Below are 22,173 nucleotides of genomic sequence, written 5' to 3' on the forward strand. Positions count from 1 at the left end.
CTCTGGAGGGATTCTGCACTTTACCGAAATGGGCCTGAATTCTCGATCTCTTCTAGAGACACTCTCTCCTCCAGTGCCAACTTAGGGTGGAACCAGATCCCAAAAGACCTACACCCTCTAGGTCTGAACTGAAATAGGTTGGCTTCCTGAATATCTAAATCCTTCACGAAGTCTTCCCAGATCAACCTTTTGAGAAAAAGACTTCCCAAATCACACATAGTCTAAGGTCATTCTCACCCTGAGTACTCACCATCAGTTCAAAATGTAATTGGACCTCAGATAACATGTGATATGTATATCTTCCTCATTTTACATTTCCTGCTGTATATCCCATAAGCACAACCTTTTGTCTGTATTAGTGACTCCTTGGATGAATTATCCTGGAAAGCACAAAAGGTGCCTGCATAGTAGTACCTAGCAGTGGTATATCTAATTACAATTTACAAATGTTTTTTAATAATGATGAAATGTAACTAGAAGGTAAGTACCACTACACACTGCACTGAAATAAAGATCATAAAAGCCTTGAATATAGTACAATATATCATTCTGGTTAAAGTTTCATGAGGACAGGGGTAATAGCTCTTTATCAGTCTGATACTCAAGTCCAAGGACATCTGTCATCTGACAAAAATCCGAGGTCATCTAAGTTAAAGTAACAGGTCATTTTCTAGCTCCTATCCCTGAAAAGAAGGCTATTTCTCATTTGCAAGGATGATTTCTCACGTTTACGTGCTCTGTACTCAATCAAAATCTCCTCTTTCCTTTCTCCATTAAATACCTCCAGGACTTCCTGATGGTACAGTGGATAAGAATCCGCCTACCAATGCAGGAGACATGGGTTTGATGCCTGGTCCAGATTCCACATGCCGTGGAGCAACTAAACCTGTGCGCCACAACTACTGAAGCCTGTGTGCCCAGAGCCTGCGCTCCACAAGAGAAGCCACGGGAATGAGAAGCCTATTTACCACAAGGAAGAATAGCCCCCGCTCACCGCCACAACTAGAGAAAACCCAGGCGGAGCAACAAAGGCCCAGCGCAACTGAAAACAAACCAACAGAAAACTCCATTGAACAACACATCAAAGGAATTAAACTTTTGTTAGCCTGACCCATGCAGAAATGGTCATTATAGTCAATATTCCCACTATCCTCCAATATCCTCCTATTGTTATTCTCAATTACCATGTCAATTTGTGTTTATAACCCCAACAAAATCTGTATCCAATTAGCATGAATTAGCATCTTTTAAAGAAATCCTTCTTTTATTCTCAGCTCTAGAACAAATAAAGTCTCTTTGCCCCTGACAGGACCTCTAGAAATGTTATTAAAATTTTCAATTAAAAAAATTAAACATTTAAACTTGTTTCTGATAAGCAGTAAAATAGAATATTAAATGGCTGTAATATTAAAAGCTTCATTCTACCCAAGAGGCAGTCTTTAGAGATCAGTATCCACAAAAATGTAAACAAAACAAAGGCCAGGCACAGCTTGTAAACTAATGAGATCTTATGCTACTTGGATCATGAGAATCAAACAAGGATCACATGAGTTTTCGGATTTTTACAAACATGCTTATAAAAAGTAAGGCCACCATAAATCCCAGTTTAAGAACCTGGTCTCAAATATTCAACTGATTTCCTGGACTAAACCAAAGCATCAGAGACCTAGGTGCCTGAGATACGTATTTTGGTGTCATTGTAGAAATAGCCTTCATTTGAATGAACTGAGCTGTTGCCCATCAGCTAACATTCAGGGCTATTACAAGATACAATCCCTTCATCTCATTTACTGAAAAGACAGGGCTGTTTCTTTATGAGAATACAAAAGAGAAGCTCCTTTAGGTTTAACTGCCAGAAAATGTTATTCTCCACCATGACTCGCTTTTTATATGATGGACACTGCAATTTCTCTAATTGACCACATTAAATTCTCTGTGTGGCCTGCCAGGTTTTTCAGAGCCAATTCATGAATAAAGTGTACACAACATTTTGGAGTGTTGGCTTCACTTGGGGTATTATTTTCACCCCAAATTTGATGAGAAATCAAATTTTCTTATTTACTTTTAAAATATTGTACTGTATGCTTTTTTTCATAAATCCTTCTTGAAACATGGTAGAGTAGAAATAAAACCAAATCCAGGTTCGGTTAGAATAAGATCGAACCCAGGTCTCCCGCATTGCAGGTGGATTCTTTACCAGCTGAGCCGCAAGGGAAGCCCAAGAATACTGGAGTGGGTAGTCTATCCCTTTTCCAGGGGATCTTCCCAAACCAGGAATCTAACTGGGGTCTCCTGCATTGCATGTGGATTCTTTACCAACTGAGCTATCAGGGAAACCTGAGAAATAAAACAATTGCAACAATTACTGAAAACAAATAAGCATGCTGGGATTTCCACTCATACTTGGTTAAAGCGTCTCCTTGAAATAGAAAATGGCTCTACTGCACTGACAAGTGACTTTCCAACAATAAACTGCAGATAGCCTCCAGATAATTGGACAAGGCAAGATGTGTTAACTTTTGCCACTACCACTTAAGACAATACAGATGAATGGATGACCATCTTCCAAGTTATGATCAACTTAAGATGGATTCAGGATTGATTGGGTATAGAGGCTTTTTAGAGTTCTTTAGAAGACCCTGAAAAACAAACCTGCCATCTTGAATCCATCTTTTAGAGACTCTGGGGCAAGTTACCAACCCAAGAAAATGCACATACCACAAATTGCATTCAATTTCTGGAGAGCCCATAGATATCCTTCGATTCCATTTATGAACCTAAAGTTAACAACCACTAGAGCTTACAGCCTAGGTCCTGAGAAATCCTGCATACATGATTCTCATGTAAAAGGTTCAAAGATAGATGAGAGATTAGGGATAGCTCCTGCTCACATTATGTAGTAATAAAATAGTCATACTGCAATAACCACCTCAAAATATCCTGCTTTGTATGTCTTCATTCCACCTGATCACTGTTATGTAGAGTAAGTCCTGCCCCATCCAATCTCCTTACCTGGTTCCCCCACCTCCAGTGTTTGTTGTTTGCCTCCACTTTGCATTGTTGAACTTTGCTGTTCGATATTGGGATACATTCTTAAATAATTGTGGTCATGTTATACATTTCAATGCATATTTCTTGCTTTATGTTTTTCACTAATGACATTACTTGCTGTGTATTTTACATTTATTTTAGACTAGGGAAATGATGTTAGACAAAGAGCAAATCCGAGTGAATTTTCTTATTCGAATTCAAAACAGGTCATAAAGCAGAGAAGACAATTCGTAACATCAAGAAGGCATTTGGCCCACGAACTGCTAATGAACGTACAGTGCAGTGGTAGTTCAAAAGTTTTGCAAAGGAGACAAGAGTCTTAAAGATGAGCATAGTGGCTGGCCATCAGAAGTTGCCAACAGTTGAGTGCCATCATCAAAAATGATCCTCTTACAACTACACGAGAAGTTACCCAATAACCTCAATGTCAACCATTCTACAGTTGTTCAGCATTTGAAGCAAACTGGGAAGGGTGAAAAAGCTTGATAAGTGGGTGCCTCATGAGCTGATGACAAATCAAAAAAATCATCATTTTGGAGTGTCTTCTCTTATTCTACACAACAGTGAACCATTTCTTGGATTGTGATGTGCGACAAAAAGGATTTTATATGACAACCAGTGATGAGCAGCTCAGTGATTAGACAAAGAAATTCTAAAGCACTTCCCAAAGCCAAACTTGCACCAAAAAAAAGTCATGGTCACTTTTTGGTGGTCTGCTGCCAGTCTGACCCACTACAGCTTTTTGAACCCCAGTGAAACCATTACAAATGAGAAGCATGCTCAGCAAATCGATGAGATGCACTGAAAACTGCAATGCCTACAGCTGGCACTGGTCAACAGAATGCAGGGCACACAACCAGTGGTTCAAAAATTGGATGTATTGGGCTAAGAAGTTTTGTCCCATCTGCCATATTTACCTGACCTCTTGCCAACCAACTACCACTTCTTCAAGTAACTCGACAACTTTTTGCAAGGAAAACACTTCCACAAGCAGCAGGAGGCAGAAAATAGCTGTTGACTCCCGGAGCATGGATTTGTATGCTATAGGAATAAACAAACTTATTTCCCATTGACAAAAATGTGATTGTAATGGTTCCTATTTTGACTAATAAAGATGTGTTTGAGCCTAGTTATAATGATTTAAAATTCAGGGTCCAAAACCGCAATTACTTTTTCACCAACCTAATAGAATAGGAAGTTCCATGAAGGCAGAAACTGTTTTTCTCAAGGCTGTACCTCTGGTGCATAAGAGGTACTCAAATATTTTTTTGAATAAATCTTCCATAGGATTCTCTGGAGCAGGTTTTTGGAAATAAAATTTTACTGGAACTCCATCATGCTCATTTATTTACATACATCCTATGGCTGCTTTCATAGTATAATGCTGAGCTGAGGAGTTCCAAATGGGTTAATATAAACCCACAAAGTCTCTAGTTCCTTACAGAAAGGTTGCTGACCCCCAACAGCACTCAATTGGCCTTTATCTCTCAAGCTAGAATTGGAAGCACTGTAGATATAGGAGTTAGGTCTTAATACTTCTTTGCCTGTAGAACAGAGGTGCCTTAAAATAGCTATCAAATACAGATTTTCTTCTTGAAACATAAATTTCTGCACAATTAAGTTCAAAGTTAGTACTTTTCATCCTCAATGCATTTCTAGCAAGGCCAAAAGCAAAAAAGCAAAGGTTACCTATGTCCAGTAAATTGGAGAACACAGCGAAGAGATTCTGATGCTAAGTTCTGGCAAATTTTCACAATCGTGAAATCTTTAAAATGCCAATGCAACATACCTACTGGAAAGCTTTTCCCTGGTATGTTTCAAACAAATGATTTTGAGGTGAACCATAGTTATTTTCTCACTGGCATAATCATTCGAACAATGTATCGTTTTTGTTTTTTTTTAAATGCCGGGCACATCATAGGTGCTCAACAGCCACTGAGTGGATCACTCTACAATAATCACTGTGCTCATCAATTTGCGAATTATAATTACCTGAAAGGGGGCATTGAGATTTATATTCCTTTGCCAATTCTAAAATATACTCAGCATGTCTCAATCCTTTTAAAAATCAAACCCTTTACTGTCATTCTCTACAAAAAAATTTATTTGTATAGGTATCATTGGGGTTCAAGAAACTGAAGAGTAAATGAATAAGTCTGGGCATGACTTCAGCCCACTTTCTACCCCAGGTGCAGAGGAAAGAAAATAGGATTTTCTCATATTATTGGATAAGATGTTTGTCATTTGGAAACATTGTGGTCCATGGACTAAGACACAAAGAAGAAGAAAAGGGCTAGGAATCTTAGCTAAGTTATTTTGAATAAGCAACAATATACACAATGATATACAATCATTTGAAAAAACTATTGTTTATTTAGAAAAAAAGGTTACATGGGTAGAATTAGATAGATAAAAAAATTTCCTTTTAAAAATGTCACTGTGAAACTTTTCCAGATGAAAGTTCAGCAATACAAAGCTTCTCTAACTGTAGAATTAAAACACATTTTTATTCACCCCAACCCCTTGGTTTTTCTAACATAATTACAAGAAAAAATGGCAAGGGACAAGTGAGTGCTGGTACCATTTTTTTTTCAAACATGTTTTAATGTCGTACACGAACTATATAAAATGATTCCTAGGCATTGCATAAGACACTGCTCCCACTTTGTTTTTTTACTGACTAAATATAAAACAGGCCAAATAATAAGTTAAAATTGAGTTTTTAAATGAGGTAAATTCAAAATGGTTCAATAATTGTTTATTTTCCATTTCAAACAATAAAAAGGAAGCATCTCATATTGAAAAAAAAAAAAATAAACCCAGGCAATATTTAGTTACTCTAAAGTGAAATTCTGTACATATGTAACCTTATTTGCTTGTTGGAAACTGTATGCAGCACATTGTGCTAAAAATATGAAACAGTTAACACTTTCAGCCATTTACTGAAAATAAACATGTAGAAACTAAGCAACAAGTTAAATACAGTAATGCACAACTCAACAATTTTAAGTTTTCAGCATGGAGCAATAAAGCAGATAACTGAATAATTTAAGGAGATGCAAATGGGCCCTCTTCATTCATAATTCTTGGCAATCTACTCAGGAAAATAAATTTCTGGTCACAGCTGAACAATTCATTCCAATCTCACCTGAAAGAAACAAAGTGATTATATTGATAGATAAGAAAGGAAGCAGGGTGAGAGAAGTGACGGATGGAAGGCAGAGGAAGGACAGACCAAAGGAGAAGGGAGGAGAGAAGGAAGAAGGAAGAAAAAAGAGAAGGAAGATTTAAGAAAGAAAATCAATGAGTTCTGTGAATAACCAATGCTTGAATTAAGTTCCTAGATAAGGATAAAATATTTGTGTATTTCTTATTGCCTACTTGGCATACTATGATAACTTGTATTTTATCTGAGAGAGAGGAAAGAGGGGAATGGGGGAAGGGAGGAAGGAAAAAATGAAATAGAAACAAGTAAAACATTCCACTGGGACAAGCAATAGCTTGTCAAAAGTAAACAACACATAGCAATGAAAAGGAACCAATTTTACATGATCAATAAAAAGAAAAATGACATCACATTTTTTCATAAGGACATGATTTTAATAGTTACTTATATTAAGATGCAATGTCTGCTAAATTATAAAAATTGCTTTAAAAATATATTGACTTAATTATACTCGTTTCCTTTATGTATTGACATTTTTCAAATACTGCATATTTGAAATAAATCAAAACATGATTATTACAACATGTGGCAAATAAGTTATCTGCCTAACATTGTTCTCATTCAAATTTTAAATTAATGCTTAAGGCATTAAATTTTACTGATGAAATACTACATTCACACATTTCATAAAATCAGAGCTAGAAGGGTCTTAGAAAATAATCACACTTGCATGAAATGCTGACAATAATTTACATATCATTTCTATACAGCATTCTGTTCACATCATGTATAATCTTGACATTACCAATTATAATTATAGATACACATATGTTGAACTTACAATTAATTTTAATACTTAAAAATCATTGTTCCTGTTCATCACTGATGAATGAATAAACAAAATGTGGTACACATTCATACAATGGAATAATATTCACTTATAAAAAGAAAAGAAGCTCTTATACATGCTACAACATGGATGAATCTTGAAAACATGATGCTAAGTAGAAGAAGCTAGACACAAAAGGCCACATATAGAATGATTTCATTTTATCAAATGTCCAAAATAGGCAAATCCAAAAAGAAAATACTTTAGTTACTTCCAGGGGGAGGGGAAAGAGAACTGGGAGTGACTCTAACAGGTATGGGGTCTCTTTTGGGGAAGATGCAGATGTTCTGGAATTAATGGTGATAGTTACAACATAGTGATATATTAAAAACCACGTTGGCAAATTTTATTTTATGTGAATTTAACTCACTTTTTTAACTGCCAAAAAAGTTCATGTTACAATAAAGAGTATTGTATAATAAATGGTATCAGTATAAGAAATGGGTTCTCAATCATGCTGCTGCTGCTGCTAAGTCGCTTTAGTCGTGTCCGACTCTGTGCGACCCCAGAGACGGCAGCCCACCAGGCTCCACCGCCCCTGGGATTCTCCAGGCAAGAACACTGGAGTGGGTGGCCATTTTCTTCTCCAATGCATGAAAGTGAAAAGTGAAAGTGAAGTCACTCAGTCGTGTCCGACTCTTAGCGACCTCATGGACTGCAGCCTACCAGGCTCCTGTGCCCATGGGATTTTCCAGACAAGAGTACTGGAGTGGGTTGCCACTGCCTTCTCCATCTCAATCATGAAGCTGTCATAATTACTGGGCAAGGGAAATTTTGATGACACATTTAGGGGTACATTAAAACATAAAATTGGTATCACTGTTAGAACATGTGAAGATGATCTTTCCCAGGAACTGAAATTAAAATTTTTACAAGAGCCAAAATCCTCAAGCAATATAATCATACCAATATTGTAAAATTCATAAAAGTTAGCACACAAATACAGCCTATCTACAAAATTAAGGGACTTGTTCCAGGACGTGATTTCCTCTCCTTTCTGAGAAAGAAGGATGACCTAAACAGTGACATTTTTATTAGATGCTGCTTCTGGATGGCAAATCTCAGGTAAAAATTGTATACACAGGGACCTTGCTGCAAGAAACTGCCTGGAGGTGAAAATAATGTTCTGAAAACCAGTGACTTTGGAATGTCTCGTCAAGAGGATGGTGGTGTGTATTCATCTTCTGATTTAAAGCAGATTCCCATTAAATGGACAGCACCAGAAGCTCTCAATTATGGGAGATATCGTTCTGAGAGTGACGCATGGAGCTTTGGCATCCTCCTCTGGGAGACCTTCAGCTTAGGGGTCTGTCCACACCCTGGAATGACAAATCAGCAAGCACAAGAGCAAGTGGAAAGAAGATACTGGATGTCAGTCTCTCAGCAGTGTCCAGAATGTATTTACAAAATAATGCTGAAGTCTTGGAATTACAAACTTGAAAACCACCCCAAGTTCAGGGAACTTGAGAAAGAAATGTCATCAAGAAGAAAGTCACACAGTGATGAAACACTGCTAAACTCAGACTTTAGGACTCTATCTTCCAGCAGAGTAATATTTTCTTCTCATTAACAAGTCTATAAGGTTATTTTTTTTCAACTATTTTTAAGAAATGTGTACAGCTTTAACCACTGTAATAAGAAAGCACAGGTTCTAAATGCAAGAAATCCCACAGATCTTTTCACATCGAGGACTGCTGATATTTCTCAAAGAGTTTCTACTTTAGGCTCAGTTCAGAGTTGGCTGTCCTTGACCCTAGACAGCTTTCCTCTCCCAGTACTATAAACTGCATTGGTAATACCATCTTTGCAGGACACATTTCCAAAAAAGGTGGCCTTTCACTGTGCTAAGACAAGATTACATTTGTAAACATCATTTTCCATTGGGAATTATTTGGACATCCTGAGGTTTTTTCTTCTTTGCTTTTGCCAGAAATAGGCCTTGCTGTTTTAGTAAGGTTGTCATTTCCCTATGTTCCACCACACCCTTCTCCTTTGTCTGGGTATCAGAAAACTATGTATGAAATGCCTTCAGAGAGTACCCTTTCAGAGCTGAGGTAGCTGATTTTCAATGCAGTTACTTTATAGAGAGCTGTGGCAGCAAGAAGGAAGTCTGAAACATAGGTCTGGGTGAAAGAGCAGCTAAACTGTTGATCAAAGTAGAGAACAAAGACAAACAGAATATCAGCCTTGTTATCAGAGCTACCCCTTTATAAACACATACACACACTAATTTTATGATTAAAATTCACCAAAAAGTCCTAAGAAATGTTTCAGTAGTTCTTCATAAAAGAGCCCTCTGGATGGCAACAAAAGTTATGAGGAGAAACTACATAATACAAGCCCAGCAAATTAAAAGCTTATTCCTGGTTAATCCTAGTACCTGTACACACACACACACACACACACACACACACACACACACACAGAGAGGCACCCACAAGCCAAGTAGAAAGGCACACGTGGATAAAATTGACAGTTAAAAAGTCCAATGAACATTTACAAGGAAGAAAGAAGCTATAGGAGAAAGACAAAAGGACAGCCATCCTAAGCCCACTTTACTCCTTCACTTACCCTTAAACTGCTCCCTAGCAATTTTTATCATCGCAAACACACTTCCTGAGGTATTCCAACTGGATAAAACGAACAGTTAAAACTAGGATTCTGTTGAACTGAATCTCAGCACGTCCTGGGGTACCTCTCACGATAAGTGTGTGTATGGGAGTAGCCACTCAGGGGTAAATGCGGCACTGGAGTCTTTGGGAAGTGCTCATGCCTGTGCACAGAGAAAGAAGAGCGTAGCACCTGAGGGAATCTTTTGTCTGCCTTAAGTGGAAGAAAGGAAATGGAAAATCCCTCCTGTTCTCTCCAACTGTTTAGTGCCTATGAATATCAGTGCACAGAATTCAGTGATACTTTAAAGGATAAAAATGAAGAGAAAAATAGTTTGGGTCTATCATTTCAATCTCCTAACAAAACTTTTGTATACCTTTAGTGGTTGCTACACACAGACCCAGATGAAAGCATAATAAACATGCCCTCAAAAAATATGTTGCAGCACATAAAGCAACTTCTTAAACAGTATACTATCAAATGTTATGAATAAACTGAACCTTCTATTGAGGGGGAAAAAAAGTCAATGATGTTTCTCCTCAATTCCAAAAAGATACAGTTAACACTCTGAGTACATAATTCTTCATGTAAAGTTAAGAGTATCTGAAACAGGTGGCTCAGTGGCAAAGAATCCACCTGCCAAGCAGGAGATGAGGGTTCCATCTCTGGGTCAGGAGGATCTCTTGGAGAAGGAAATGGCAACCCTCTCCAGTATTTTTGCCTGGAAAATCTCATGGACAGAGGAGCCTGGCGGGCTATAGTCCATGGGGTCGCAAAGAGTCAGACACAACTTAGCAACTAAACCAACACCCCTTGAAACATAGTAGGTAATAAAGAAAAATACTTGGTTGTCTGATTAGAAGGAACTGCCTTCAACAAGATCAACATCTAAGGAAAGGGATATGCAACACACTCATATATACATAGGAATCAGTGACTAGGATTCTAGGCAAGCTGATATACGCTTGTAAGCAGCGGGAAACTACTGAGAAAGTTAACTGAACACTCCCTACTCTACATATTCCTAAAATAAGCAATCTTTGAGCACTTAGGAGGTCAGTTTCTAAGTATGGACTGAAGAAGACTCAGAATGGGGATTACAAAATCAGTTGTTTATAGGGGCTACTATAAAGTGGAAACAAATGCAAGTGCCTGGGGCCTGATTGAGGCAAACTACAAAAAAAGACCCATTCTATTTAAGGGGGACAAGCACCTAGGCAGGTCCAGCTGATTGCTGCCATGCAGAAATGAGAACACAATGTTGCCAGGTGTGCCGGTTCTTCAATAGAAAGTAACATTTGGATTTTGTGTAACTATTCTGAAAATGTTAAATAACTATGCAAGGCCAAGAAGCTGCTGCTGCTGCTGCTGCTGCTGCTGCTGCTGCTAAGTCGCTTCAGTCATGTCCGACTCTGTGCGACCCCATAGACGGCAGCCCACCAGGCTCCCCCGTCCCTGGGATTCTCCAGGCAAGAACACTGGAGTGGGTTGCCATTTTCTTCTCCAATGCATGAAAGTGAAAAGTGAGAGTGAAGTCGCTCAGTCGTGTCCCACTCTTCGTGACTACATGGACTGCAGCCTACCAGGCTCCTCCATCCATGGGATTTTCCACCCAGGCAAGAGTACTGGAGTGGGGTGCCATTGCCATCTCCAAGGCCAAGAAGGTATGTCTAATAATCCACATTCTGCCTAAGGGCTGAAAATTTGCAACCTTGGGTTTAAATGTTAAGAGTTAGGTTACACATAAGAGACAGAGATGACAGACAGACCTGAAAATATATTAGGCCTCGCTGGAGTGGAGTATTAGAATAGGAATGTAGTATACTACAAATACAGATGGGTAGCAGAGAGTTAATTGTTAACATTCTTTGAAATCAAGAATCCAGGATCGAAGTGCAAGTAGATTGAGTTTCTCAAAACGTAGAAGCAAGTCTCAATTTAGCAATGTCTGGCTCACTAAAGGACTCTCAAAAGATAGCTGAACTCAATATTAATGAATTGAAGACCATATATATCAATTTAAAACTGAGACTCTAAAGAATGGTTCTAAGTGGAAATTTTTCATAGACAGGAATTTTTAAAGATTAAACTAGGGGAAAAGGTTAAAAGCAAAGAAGTTAGTTGTGTTCCAGAGACCAAATGAAAGAGAGGTAAGATGAATTTGGACAAAGACGTTAGCAAAAACAAGTAACAGGAAATACAGAGAACAGGCAAAAAGGATTTTGCAACTAAAAATTATGAAACAGGAAAAGAAGACTTTGGAAGGAATTTAATCTGGGTCACATTCATATATTGTATTTTCTTAACTCTAACATGATCATTTTAATGTTTCTGAAATCAGGGTGATACTTACAAATCAATGTCATTTCTCTATGTACTTTTCTCAAAAAAAATAAACAAAAAACAGTTCTAGAAAGCAACAATGAATCTTACAATTAACGACATCTCTGAATCATGGAAATGTGACATATGTAGCAGTTCTCCTTTCTGTATAATATAAATTAAAAAGGGAGCAAGGAGCAGCAGATTTGAAGTGGCCTAAAGGTAAGAGATCAGTCCTGGGTGTTCATTGGAAGGACTGATGCTAAAACTGAAACTCCAGTACTTTGGCCACCTCATGCGAAGAGTTGACTCATTGGAAAAGACCCTGATGCTGAGAGGGATTGGGGGCAGGAGGAAAAGGGGACGACAGAGGATGAGATGGCTGAATGGCATCACCTACTCGATGGACATAAGTGTGAGTAGACTCCGGGAGCTCGTGATGGACAGGGAGGCCTGGCGTGCTGCAATTCATGGGGTCACAAGGAGTCGGACACGACTGAGTGACTGAACTGATACTGATACTGAAAGGTAAATGATGCCAATCAGAAATGATGAGAACTCTAAATGAAAAGGAACAGCATAAAGACTTGACCAACCCTAGAAGGTATCCAACAGAAGACAGCCAGAATAGCTTAAAAAAAAGGAAAAGTCTACCAGTGCTTCACAAAGAGTCTATGCAAGAAGAGAGATGTATAAAACCACAGTGACAGCTGTCAATGACAGTGACTGGCCCATTCCTAGTGAAGATACAAGAGGTAGAGCTTATTTTTTTTTTTTTTAAGTAAGGGGACCAGGTGACAGCAAGAAGTTAAAAGCAAAAAGCAAAATGCCAACTAAAAGGAAGGTTATGGTGAAGAATAAAAAAAAGATTAAGAGTTTATCGTTCATCAGGGAAGACAGCTAGTTGTTAGGTAAAGGGATAGCTAGAATTTAAGAATAGGTAATATTTCTTTTATAATCTTCCTAATTTAAAAAAATCTACTAAATTCTTAAAAGCTCTCTCACAACTCTCATCTTCCCTTCTATGCTACTACTTAGAAAACAAGCACAAACTAACAAAACAGAAAAAGCACATAATCTGTCAGGAAGTTACCTACCTGGCAACCTCAAATCCCTGCTTTGTAGCCAAAATAAACAGAGGACAAAATCCATACTCTAAAGTTCACTGCTTTATATGGAACAGGCTCTCAGACATTTCTCACTCAAACTGTAAACAGCCTTGGTTATCTATCCAGTTTCATAAAAGATTAGAAGCAGCAAATAATATTAGGAGGAAGGTAGAGAATGTAAGTACACTTGATGTCATTAAGAAGTGACAGCTAATACAGAAACAAGAAAATTGGCTATAAAAGATTCAAAAACTTCAATACTGCCATCTCAAACCATTAGCTGTAGAGGGCAAATCATGCTACATACCTCAATAATCCTAAGGCATCAGCAAACAATAACTTTTCAAATGATGATCTGAGTGCTCAAAAAAGATCATATTAAGTGTTCTGAACACTCTGTCCACTTAGATGGATAAAACATTTTTTAAAATTCATATAAGGTATAACTACTTTGAAAACAAAGTTGCCTATTTTAAATTCCAAAACTAAAAGCACAGACCATATTTGTGGCTTTGAAAAACATGGGCAGTGATAGAGAAGCAAGAAACTTTAAGACAAAAAAAATTTCTGAACAACATGTCGGCATGAAAGGCAAAAAGATGAGAGAACACTAGCAGGCAAGAAGATCTACGTTTATGTATTGGCCATGTCAGGTAATATCTCTGTCACCCCCTTCATCTTAACCTCTAAAGAGTCTCAGTTTCTTCCCCTGTAAAATGCAGATACCACCACCACCTATAAGGTACTTTAAAAAAGTGATTAATTATCCAGAGAAGATGGGAATGAGTGGTGAAGAGAAAGCCAGATGTTTTTAAACACATCTTGATGCTTTAAAAAAGAAAAAAAAAAAAAAGGCATGACTAATCAGCAAGCTTAAAATGAAAACAGCTTAAAAATAACCATGAATCTTGTTTCACATCTTTACCCAAAGACCTGAGCATTATATTTAGGTGAAAAACTATAGTTGTGTCTTGCAAAAATGGATCTAGTTTCTTCAACATTATCATATCTCATTTTATATTTCTATCTTTAAATGAAAAAGAGGTGAGAGAACACTCACCTTGATTGAAAGTCTTCATTATCTGTGCTTGTCCGAGGACTTATGAGTAGATGACAAATTAAGGGAAAACAACTTTTCGGGGGGGCGGGGGGGGGGTTGTGTCTCATCTTGTAGTCCAATCCCTCAGCCTACAGGCCTAACTGACTCTTACCAGCCTGGCACTCTCAGACTCTACCAGCTCTGCTCACCTGCAGCATCATCTTGGCCTGCCATTCCCCATGCCCCCAGCCCAAGGGACTCTGTTTCCTTTCTTCCTCTTGGTGACAGAGCCAGAGGGACTTTAAATCCCTTGGTGGCATAAAACCACCTCAGTTACCAAAGAAGTTTAAAAAAACAATCAAGTCTCCCATTTCCATGTTTTATACATTTGAGAGGGTTAACTAGAGAGACTATTTAAAAGGTAGACCATTTTAAAAAGTCCTTAAGCATTTAGACACATATTACAAGGGTACAATTCTAAATAAGATCAGTATCAAAGTTTTCCATTATACTGATTAAAAAGATCTATAAGATGAAAAGGATATTGTTTCTTCTCTTCCTTTCCTCCTGAACTGTCCCGTTTCTCTTTCTTTTCTATCTTTTCTTTATCATGCCTGGACTCCTATAACGAATGGTAAATTAGTTGAGGAAGGGAAAACCAAATATAAAAATCAGCTTAAAATCCCTTTTCATCACCCACCAGCCATAAATTTTTCTTCAGACTTATTTAATATAACACCAAACGCACAAGCAAAACAAAACTGGACTTCATCAAAAGTAAAAACTTGTATACATCAAAGAACACTATCAAGAAAGTGAAAAGACAACCTACAGGACAAAATATTTGTATATACGTATCTCATAAGTGTCTAATATCAAGACTACATAAAGAATTCTTACAACTGGGCAACAAAAAGACAAACAATACAATTTTTAAAATGGCCAAAGCATCTAAATAGATTTTTTCAAAAGATATACAAATGACCAACAAGTACATGAAAAGGTGCTCAACATCATTAGTCATTAAGAAAACACAAAAACAAAATGATAGTGAGATACTAATTCACACCCACTAGGATGGCTACAGTAAAAACAAATAGAACAGAAACGGAAAATAACAAGTGTTGGCAAGGATGTAGGGAAACTGGCACTCTCCTATATCGCTGGGAGAAATGTAAGCTGTGCAGCCACTATGGAAAACGGTTTGGTGGGCCCTCAAAAAGCTAAACATAGCATTACCATATAACCCAGATATTTCATTCCAGGGTATATACACAAGATCACTGAAAAAAGACATTCAAACAAACAATTCATAGTAGCACATAAATGTTCATAGCAGCACAATTGACAACAGCCAAAAAGTGGAAAACAGGACAAAAGTCCATCAAGTGATGAATGGATAAACAAGTATCATATATTCAAACAACAGAATGTTATTTAGCCATGAAAGGAAATGAAGTACTGATACATACACCACCATGAATAATCTCAAGAACATTACACTAAGTGAAGAAGTTAGAGACAAAAGGCCACATTATTATATAGTTCCACTTATAGGAAACAGCCAGAGTTTTTGATAAGCTCATAAAGAGTTCATAGAGATAGTAAGCAGATTCAGAGTTGTGAAAGGCTAAAAGGAGGGGGAAATGGGGAATGACTTGATGAGTATGTGGTTTCCCTTTGGGGTGATGAAAATGTTCTGGAACTAGACAGACGATGAGTGCAAAACACTGTAAATATATTAAATACCACTGAATGATACACTTTAAAATGGTTAATTTTATGTTATATGAAATTTTACCTCAGTTTAAAATACTTATTTAAAAGGAGCAGCCTCCCTTTAAAAACCATCACCTTATAATTTTCAAAAACTGCTTTGAAGAACTATGAATATATGGCATATATGTTGATTAAATATAATGATGCTTTGTAAACACCTTAGTAATGACTTGCTTACTTTATGACAGATGCATGGGATATATTCTGAGTATTCTCCATTAGTATCTAAGAGAATGCACACTACACTTAATTTTAAAATCAAATATAAGATGTAAACATAAGTTTACTAGGAGAAAATGTTATAAAAGTGTGTTGAAAAATGAGAAAGACTTTATAACAGTGTAATGATCAGGGAGAATACATGTGACCATATTTTAATCTCATGACTAAAGAGAAACTATAATAATTGTTGTCAGAGAAAAAAGAAAACACACTGAAACTCAATGATAAGAAGTAGGTGTGAGTGGAATGGAGAAGAAAGGAAATTCAGAAGTAATCTAATTCTACCCTCCCAGCAATTTGGGACTAAACTGCTTCAAGTTCTCCAAGAAAACCTGCCCTCCTCCAAAACCTCCTCTTCCCACCCCCAAATAATTAACAGAAAACTATTTGACTACCAAAAAAAAAAAAAAAACAAACCTCAATATTGGTTAAATTTTCTAATGGGAGATTTTCTAAGAAAATGTTTCATTGTTCCTTTTGTTCTCATAATTTACCTTTTTGCCACCAGAGGAGATTTTATCCATCTTTTCAGATTTAAATGAGTCGCCGCCTTTTTCTTTGCCTGAAGATTTTGACTTATTTTTTTCCTTGTCTTTCTCATTTGGATAAGGAGACTCACATGGACTTTCACTTTTGTGTTTTGAAACCCCCACTAAAATGATAAAAGAGAATCATGAAAGCCTTTTTCAATTCAGTTTGATGACTACTCGGAAAGTATTAATAAGTCTACCTACTTGTTCCATTTTCCTCTTTCCGCCTCTTGGTTAAGTCCGGTGGCACTTCTCGGTCATTGTTTGAGTGATCCTAGAACCAAGAATTGTGAACTACGTTGATTGAGAGTTTTTATTTTAAAGTACTACTTTTCTACAAGAAGAGCATAGCTAACTAGCATTGGAGAATATCTGCAGTAGTTTCACATACTTGGTAAAATGACATGATAGGCAAGAAGAGCTGGTAGAGATTATTAGGCTGAAGATCCTTATACTGTAGAAGATTCAAACACACTTTAGGGTGAAAATACCAGTTAAACACCAAATAATAGACTGTCATGCAACAAACCAGTACTTTAAATAAGACAACAGACACACTACCGTACATGATAATGAACTTTCCAAACTAGTTTTTAAAAAATTACAAACCCTTTTCCGCTCTTTCCTGTCCTTTTCATCTTTTTTTTCTCTTTCTCTGGATCTTTCCCTTGACTTGTCCAAATCTTTCTTGTCCATTTCTCTCTCCTTACTCTTGGACAGTGGTGGAGGAGTATGATTAATGTAGAGCTGTTAAATTAAGGCAATATTACTAAAGATTATTAGTTTTCCAGTATTGACATTTGCTCGATTGTTTATTTAACGAAAGACATTTGGTAGTAGACCCAAAGTCAAAATTGGTCAGCTGTATGGACTATGAGAGTTAAAATAAAAGGGCATGGCACAAATTATGCAAAGACTTCAATTCTTGACCTAGTAAATGTTTATCATTTAAACTCAACCAGTTCACTCCTCCCTCAACTGAGATTTTTATTAGTAAATTCACAAGCTACAGGTCCTTATATAGTTCTACTGTGAAGACCTATAGCCACCATCATTACAAGGGTTCATGTGTGAAAAATAGTTACTGGGCTTTCTCTACTATTAAAAAAAAAAAAAAACAAACTCTACACAATCATGGGAATTTTAAAAAGTTTTACCATTCACTGATAAGCAATTGATGACAGTGAGGAAAATATAATATAAAACCTAGCTATGACTTTACTAATAAGTCTTTTCTGCCTCAGTATAAATCATAAATAGATTATTCCTTAATCACCGTTAAAGGCTGCATATTCTCTACTTCTGAAAGCACTCCAGTTTCTGTCAAGTAATCACAATTGACTGTAAAATTTGTCTTGCGCTGAGCTGTGTTTAGTCGTTCAGTCGTCTCCGACTCTTTGTGACCCCATGGGTTGTAGTCCGCCAAGCTCTTCTGATCATGGGATTCTCCAGGCAAGAATACTGGAGTGGGTTGCCATGCCCTCCTCCAGGGGATGTTCCTGAGCCAGGGATCGAACCCAGGTCTCCCACATTGCAGGTGGATTCTTTACCATTTGAGCCACCAGGGAAGCTCAAAACTTGTCTTACTGGCTCTAAAAAGCTCAGAAAGCCATATTGTCCATTGAGGTTGATGAAACAGACTGAAAAATAATGAACCAATGTTCTCTTTTGCCTATTCTTTCTCCAGTGAAAGGCCCATAGGCCATAAAATAGCCAAAGATCAAGGATGTGTTAATTCTAAAGAAGAGGTAATCTTACTTATACAAGTTGTAAATATGGAAATCTATTAAAAAAGAAAATATTAAGGAAATAATCAGACACCTAACCTTGTAGCATTTATAACTGTGCTATAAGCTTACATTTAACTTAAGACATTAAAAATTATTAGGCAGGGTACTGAACATAACTCATTACATAACTACACAATTCTAGATATACCTTGAGAATGAAAAGAACAGTGAGTCAAAAGTCAGATATTTTTACACAAACAAATCCTTTGGTATTCAAAGGAATACACAAAAAAAGACGGCCAACAGTTTGAGAATTAACACTTGTTTTTTAACACCACCAAATATTTTCAATTCAATTTGCTCAGAAATACTGCGATAGCAATGCATAAGTAGATTCTTTAAAAATTCAATGTATAAAAGTTGATGATCAACTGAAATAGACAAAATGTTTATTAATAACAAAGAGCAAGAGAATGAGAAACAATCATAAAAGTGCTTGTCCAAAAGGTACTCTTGCCAGGTACGTGCCCTAAATGACACTAAGATTTTCTAACTGAGGAGTTTATTCACACCTTAAGTCAATATTACTCATGAAACTGACAAGACAAAGAAAGCAATGTTATTGCAATACTCTTAGTGTAGTACTGCTTAGTTCTTCCAGTAAAATTTCTGTTTGTGATTATAAGTAAGTATGTGCACGCATGCACACATGTGTGCACGCAGGCATGCACACACGCACACTCCTCCACAAGAATGAAATGTACCTAACTTGAATTCTGTATTGCAAGGAATTGGGAAACCTAGAAACTCTTAGTTTAGAAATGTACCAGTTCTATTCCTTCTTTCTATCCTTCTAAGAATAGTTGTGATGACAATACTCTTTTCTACAAAAACAGTCTCTCATTGCCTACAGAATAAAATGCATATTCCTTAGCTTGAGCAGTCCAAGCTCTTCACAAGCTTTGCACAATTCTATTCTACTATGGAGTAATCCAATGTACTCTAGGCTGTGGCTGCTGCTGCTCCCTAACACCCTGTACTTCCCAGCAGGTCTCTTCACTGGAACAGGTGTTCATTTTTATCTTAATCTCTTAAACTACTTTGACTTCAAAAGCCATCAGCACTTCAACATGCCCTCAACTCCACAAATCACTGTCCAGTGAACTCTTATTTTATATTAGCCTTTTTGGTGGCATGTATTCCTAATTAATATCATGTCATTTACTTTTGTCCATAACACAGTTTACAGGACAGCAGGGAAGCTAATTTCCCTTTTTCTACTTTGACATACTTCCCAGTGCCCTGGACACACAGTGAGTACTCAATACATATGACGATGGCCTGACATGTAGGCTCAGGTTTGGTTGCAGACCCTTGTTTTAAGATGATGAACAGAATTAAAAGCTGAAGTTTATTTTTTGAGGGGGGTTACTGCTCCACTCTGAAATTACAGAGAAGCTTGGTTTAAAGGAGCCTGCTATGCATACTTTATCCAATGTAAGTGCTAAGATTGCTAAATAAAAACACAATGGACCAAAACTAGAAACATGCCAACTGGAAACTGGGGGTAGAAGGTGAACTGACAGAAAAGATTTGGATACTAATTCATCTTGAAAAGCCAGGTCCATGTATTACTTTCACTATGGATTGAAAAATGAAAATAGCAACTATTTAATTTTTTAAAAAAAGAGGACCCTGGACAAAGTATAACTAAAAGATGAAACTAAAGCAGGGCAACATTTGTACATGTACAATAACAAAGTGACCTGAAAATATAGACACACACCTTTCAAATCCTCTATAAAGTAAAAGCTACCACAGAAACAGTGAGTTTATTTATAGATCATTCATATTAGAAAGCACTCAAAATCCAGAAAAAAAAATTTTCTAAGACATTTATATGCTAGTAAACTTTCCTAGACACACAAAAAGCAACATCAACTACCATTCAGACTAGTGAACTTTGGATGCTTTAATATGTCCAAAGGCATAGAAGTTCATTTTAAATATTTACTGAACATCTAATCATACTGTCAGGCACTAAGGATCTGAAAAGTGGTATGTATGAGTCACAATTTTTACAAGTATATTCATATGCCATTTCTAAATGTTCCAACTGAATATGGAATAAATCTATGAGTTTTAAATGCCCACAAAATCACTATCTTTTTTTTAAGGGGAACAGGATCACCCTTGAATCACTATAATTTAAAAAATAAGACAAACACACAAAAGAAGTTAAGAACGCTTTCAACTACTATTGAAATATGGGTGCTAGGAATCAAAGAACTATTTTTTTGCAACTTTATTTTCATGGTGGTAAGAATACTTGAGGAACCTTAATTTTAGTACAAGTTCTGGTACTAACAAGTTATATGCCACTGGGAAAAGATCAGAAACTTTAGGCTGTTATTTGTTAAAAAAAGACACTGCTACTTGCCCTTCCTGCCTCACAACATCTATGATGAGTATGAAATGAGATAACATATGCTTATCTCATATGTTTTATTTTCAAAAGGCTTTCACAAAATGCAAGGAACCATAATCTTCATCATTGATTTAAAAATCCAGTTAAGTGTAACAGCAGGTTTCCAACTGCTTCAAAATATGTTCCAGGAAATATTCACAAGGTAACATTGTAAACCCATGAATTTAAAACAGCCCACACAAGCCACTGACGGTTAAGACTGACATACATACACAATCCCACTCTGGTTATAAAAATCTACTATACTGGAATACATAATCGATATAGCAAAATTTTTACTTTAAAAGAAACCATTCACATTTGATTAATACAGTATATTCTAAAAACAATGCTACAATTTCAGGACAGGCATATTGGCTAATCTAAGCTGTTAAAAATTAGTGCTTACTTGCCCAATATCCACAGACATTTCAATTTAAAGCTATAGTTCTAAAAGTGGTTAGTACTGTCAACTGGCTTTGTTCCCAAGATATAATTTTTTTTACTGGTCCACCAGTAAGGAATCATACTTAGCAGATATAAGAGGAGGCAAAGTAGAAAACCAAAGTGAAACAGGGTACAAATTTTATAATAATAAAGACAAAATAACATGAACATTGGACAATTCAACTATAATCATGAAATGAATGAATTCTGTAATAAGATACACAAACTGCACATTATTTTTAGTAGCAGAATATTCAAGAATAGGCAAGAATTAATACTGACATGTAAACACAACCATTGAGTTGAATATTCCCCTCCAAGAGAATGATTAGCTTACATTAACCATATTTTTTGATAATATGCCACAACTACCAAAAAGGTAGCTCGGCAGAAGTGACATAAAATGGGTTGACGTTTATGGGTTGAGATGGGCTCGGTTTTTAGAAGAGTTATGTGAATGCATCAGATATATCTTTTGGTCTTCTGGGTTATCTAAAAAAATTAGAAAACAGTCTGACAGATTTGTTTTGAGAAATTAAATAAGCCTACTCCCCCTTAAAAAAACCAACTCCCTCCGCATTATCTTAAACTTATTTTCAGATTTTGAAGCATAAAAGGATAAGGCATTAACAGCAAGCAAGGAGAGATTATAGAAAGGTTGCCACATTACATACATTTTGTAACAATTTCACTTAAAGGGATCATCCCCATTGTCATCCACTGTTTCAGTTTGTGATAGGTATTTTTAAAGGTTATTCCACTAGCTTACTGAATTTATTAGAGTGAGGGTATACTAAACAAATGAAGTAACG

General features: G+C 36.6%; 1 protein-coding gene and 1 pseudogene across 16 annotated transcripts in view; one reads left to right on the forward strand and one right to left on the reverse strand.

Annotated features, from left to right (window-relative positions):
• Window positions 1-5,396: 5,396 nt before the first annotated feature.
• The window catches only part of THOC2 (THO complex subunit 2), a 118,534-nt gene continuing 101,757 nt past the window's right edge, over window positions 5,397-22,173 (reverse strand). For 9 of the 16 annotated variants that reach the window (XM_005227456.5, XM_024987826.2, XM_005227455.5 and 6 more), the window contains exons 34-39: window positions 17,327-17,464; window positions 16,922-16,991; window positions 16,682-16,839; window positions 14,732-14,808; window positions 14,208-14,253; window positions 5,397-8,425 (exon numbers count right to left, since the gene is read on the reverse strand). In XM_005227456.5, coding sequence (XP_005227513.1) covers window positions 14,226-14,253; window positions 14,732-14,808; window positions 16,682-16,839; window positions 16,922-16,991; window positions 17,327-17,464 — 471 coding nt within the window. In that variant the 3' untranslated portion in view covers window positions 5,397-8,425; window positions 14,208-14,225. Of the gene's footprint in view, window positions 8,426-14,207; window positions 14,254-14,277; window positions 14,809-16,681; window positions 16,840-16,921; window positions 16,992-17,326; window positions 17,465-20,728; window positions 21,854-22,173 lie in introns of those variants that run through there. The other 7 variants (XM_059883317.1, XM_059883316.1, XM_010821351.4 and 4 more) reach the window with 6 other exon arrangements.
• Window positions 7,862-8,676, forward strand: LOC107131989 (tyrosine-protein kinase Fer-like; annotated as a pseudogene).

This window comes from Bos taurus, chromosome X, assembly GCF_002263795.3.
Source record: "Bos taurus isolate L1 Dominette 01449 registration number 42190680 breed Hereford chromosome X, ARS-UCD2.0, whole genome shotgun sequence".
NCBI classification, from domain to species: Eukaryota; Metazoa; Chordata; class Mammalia; order Artiodactyla; family Bovidae; genus Bos; species Bos taurus.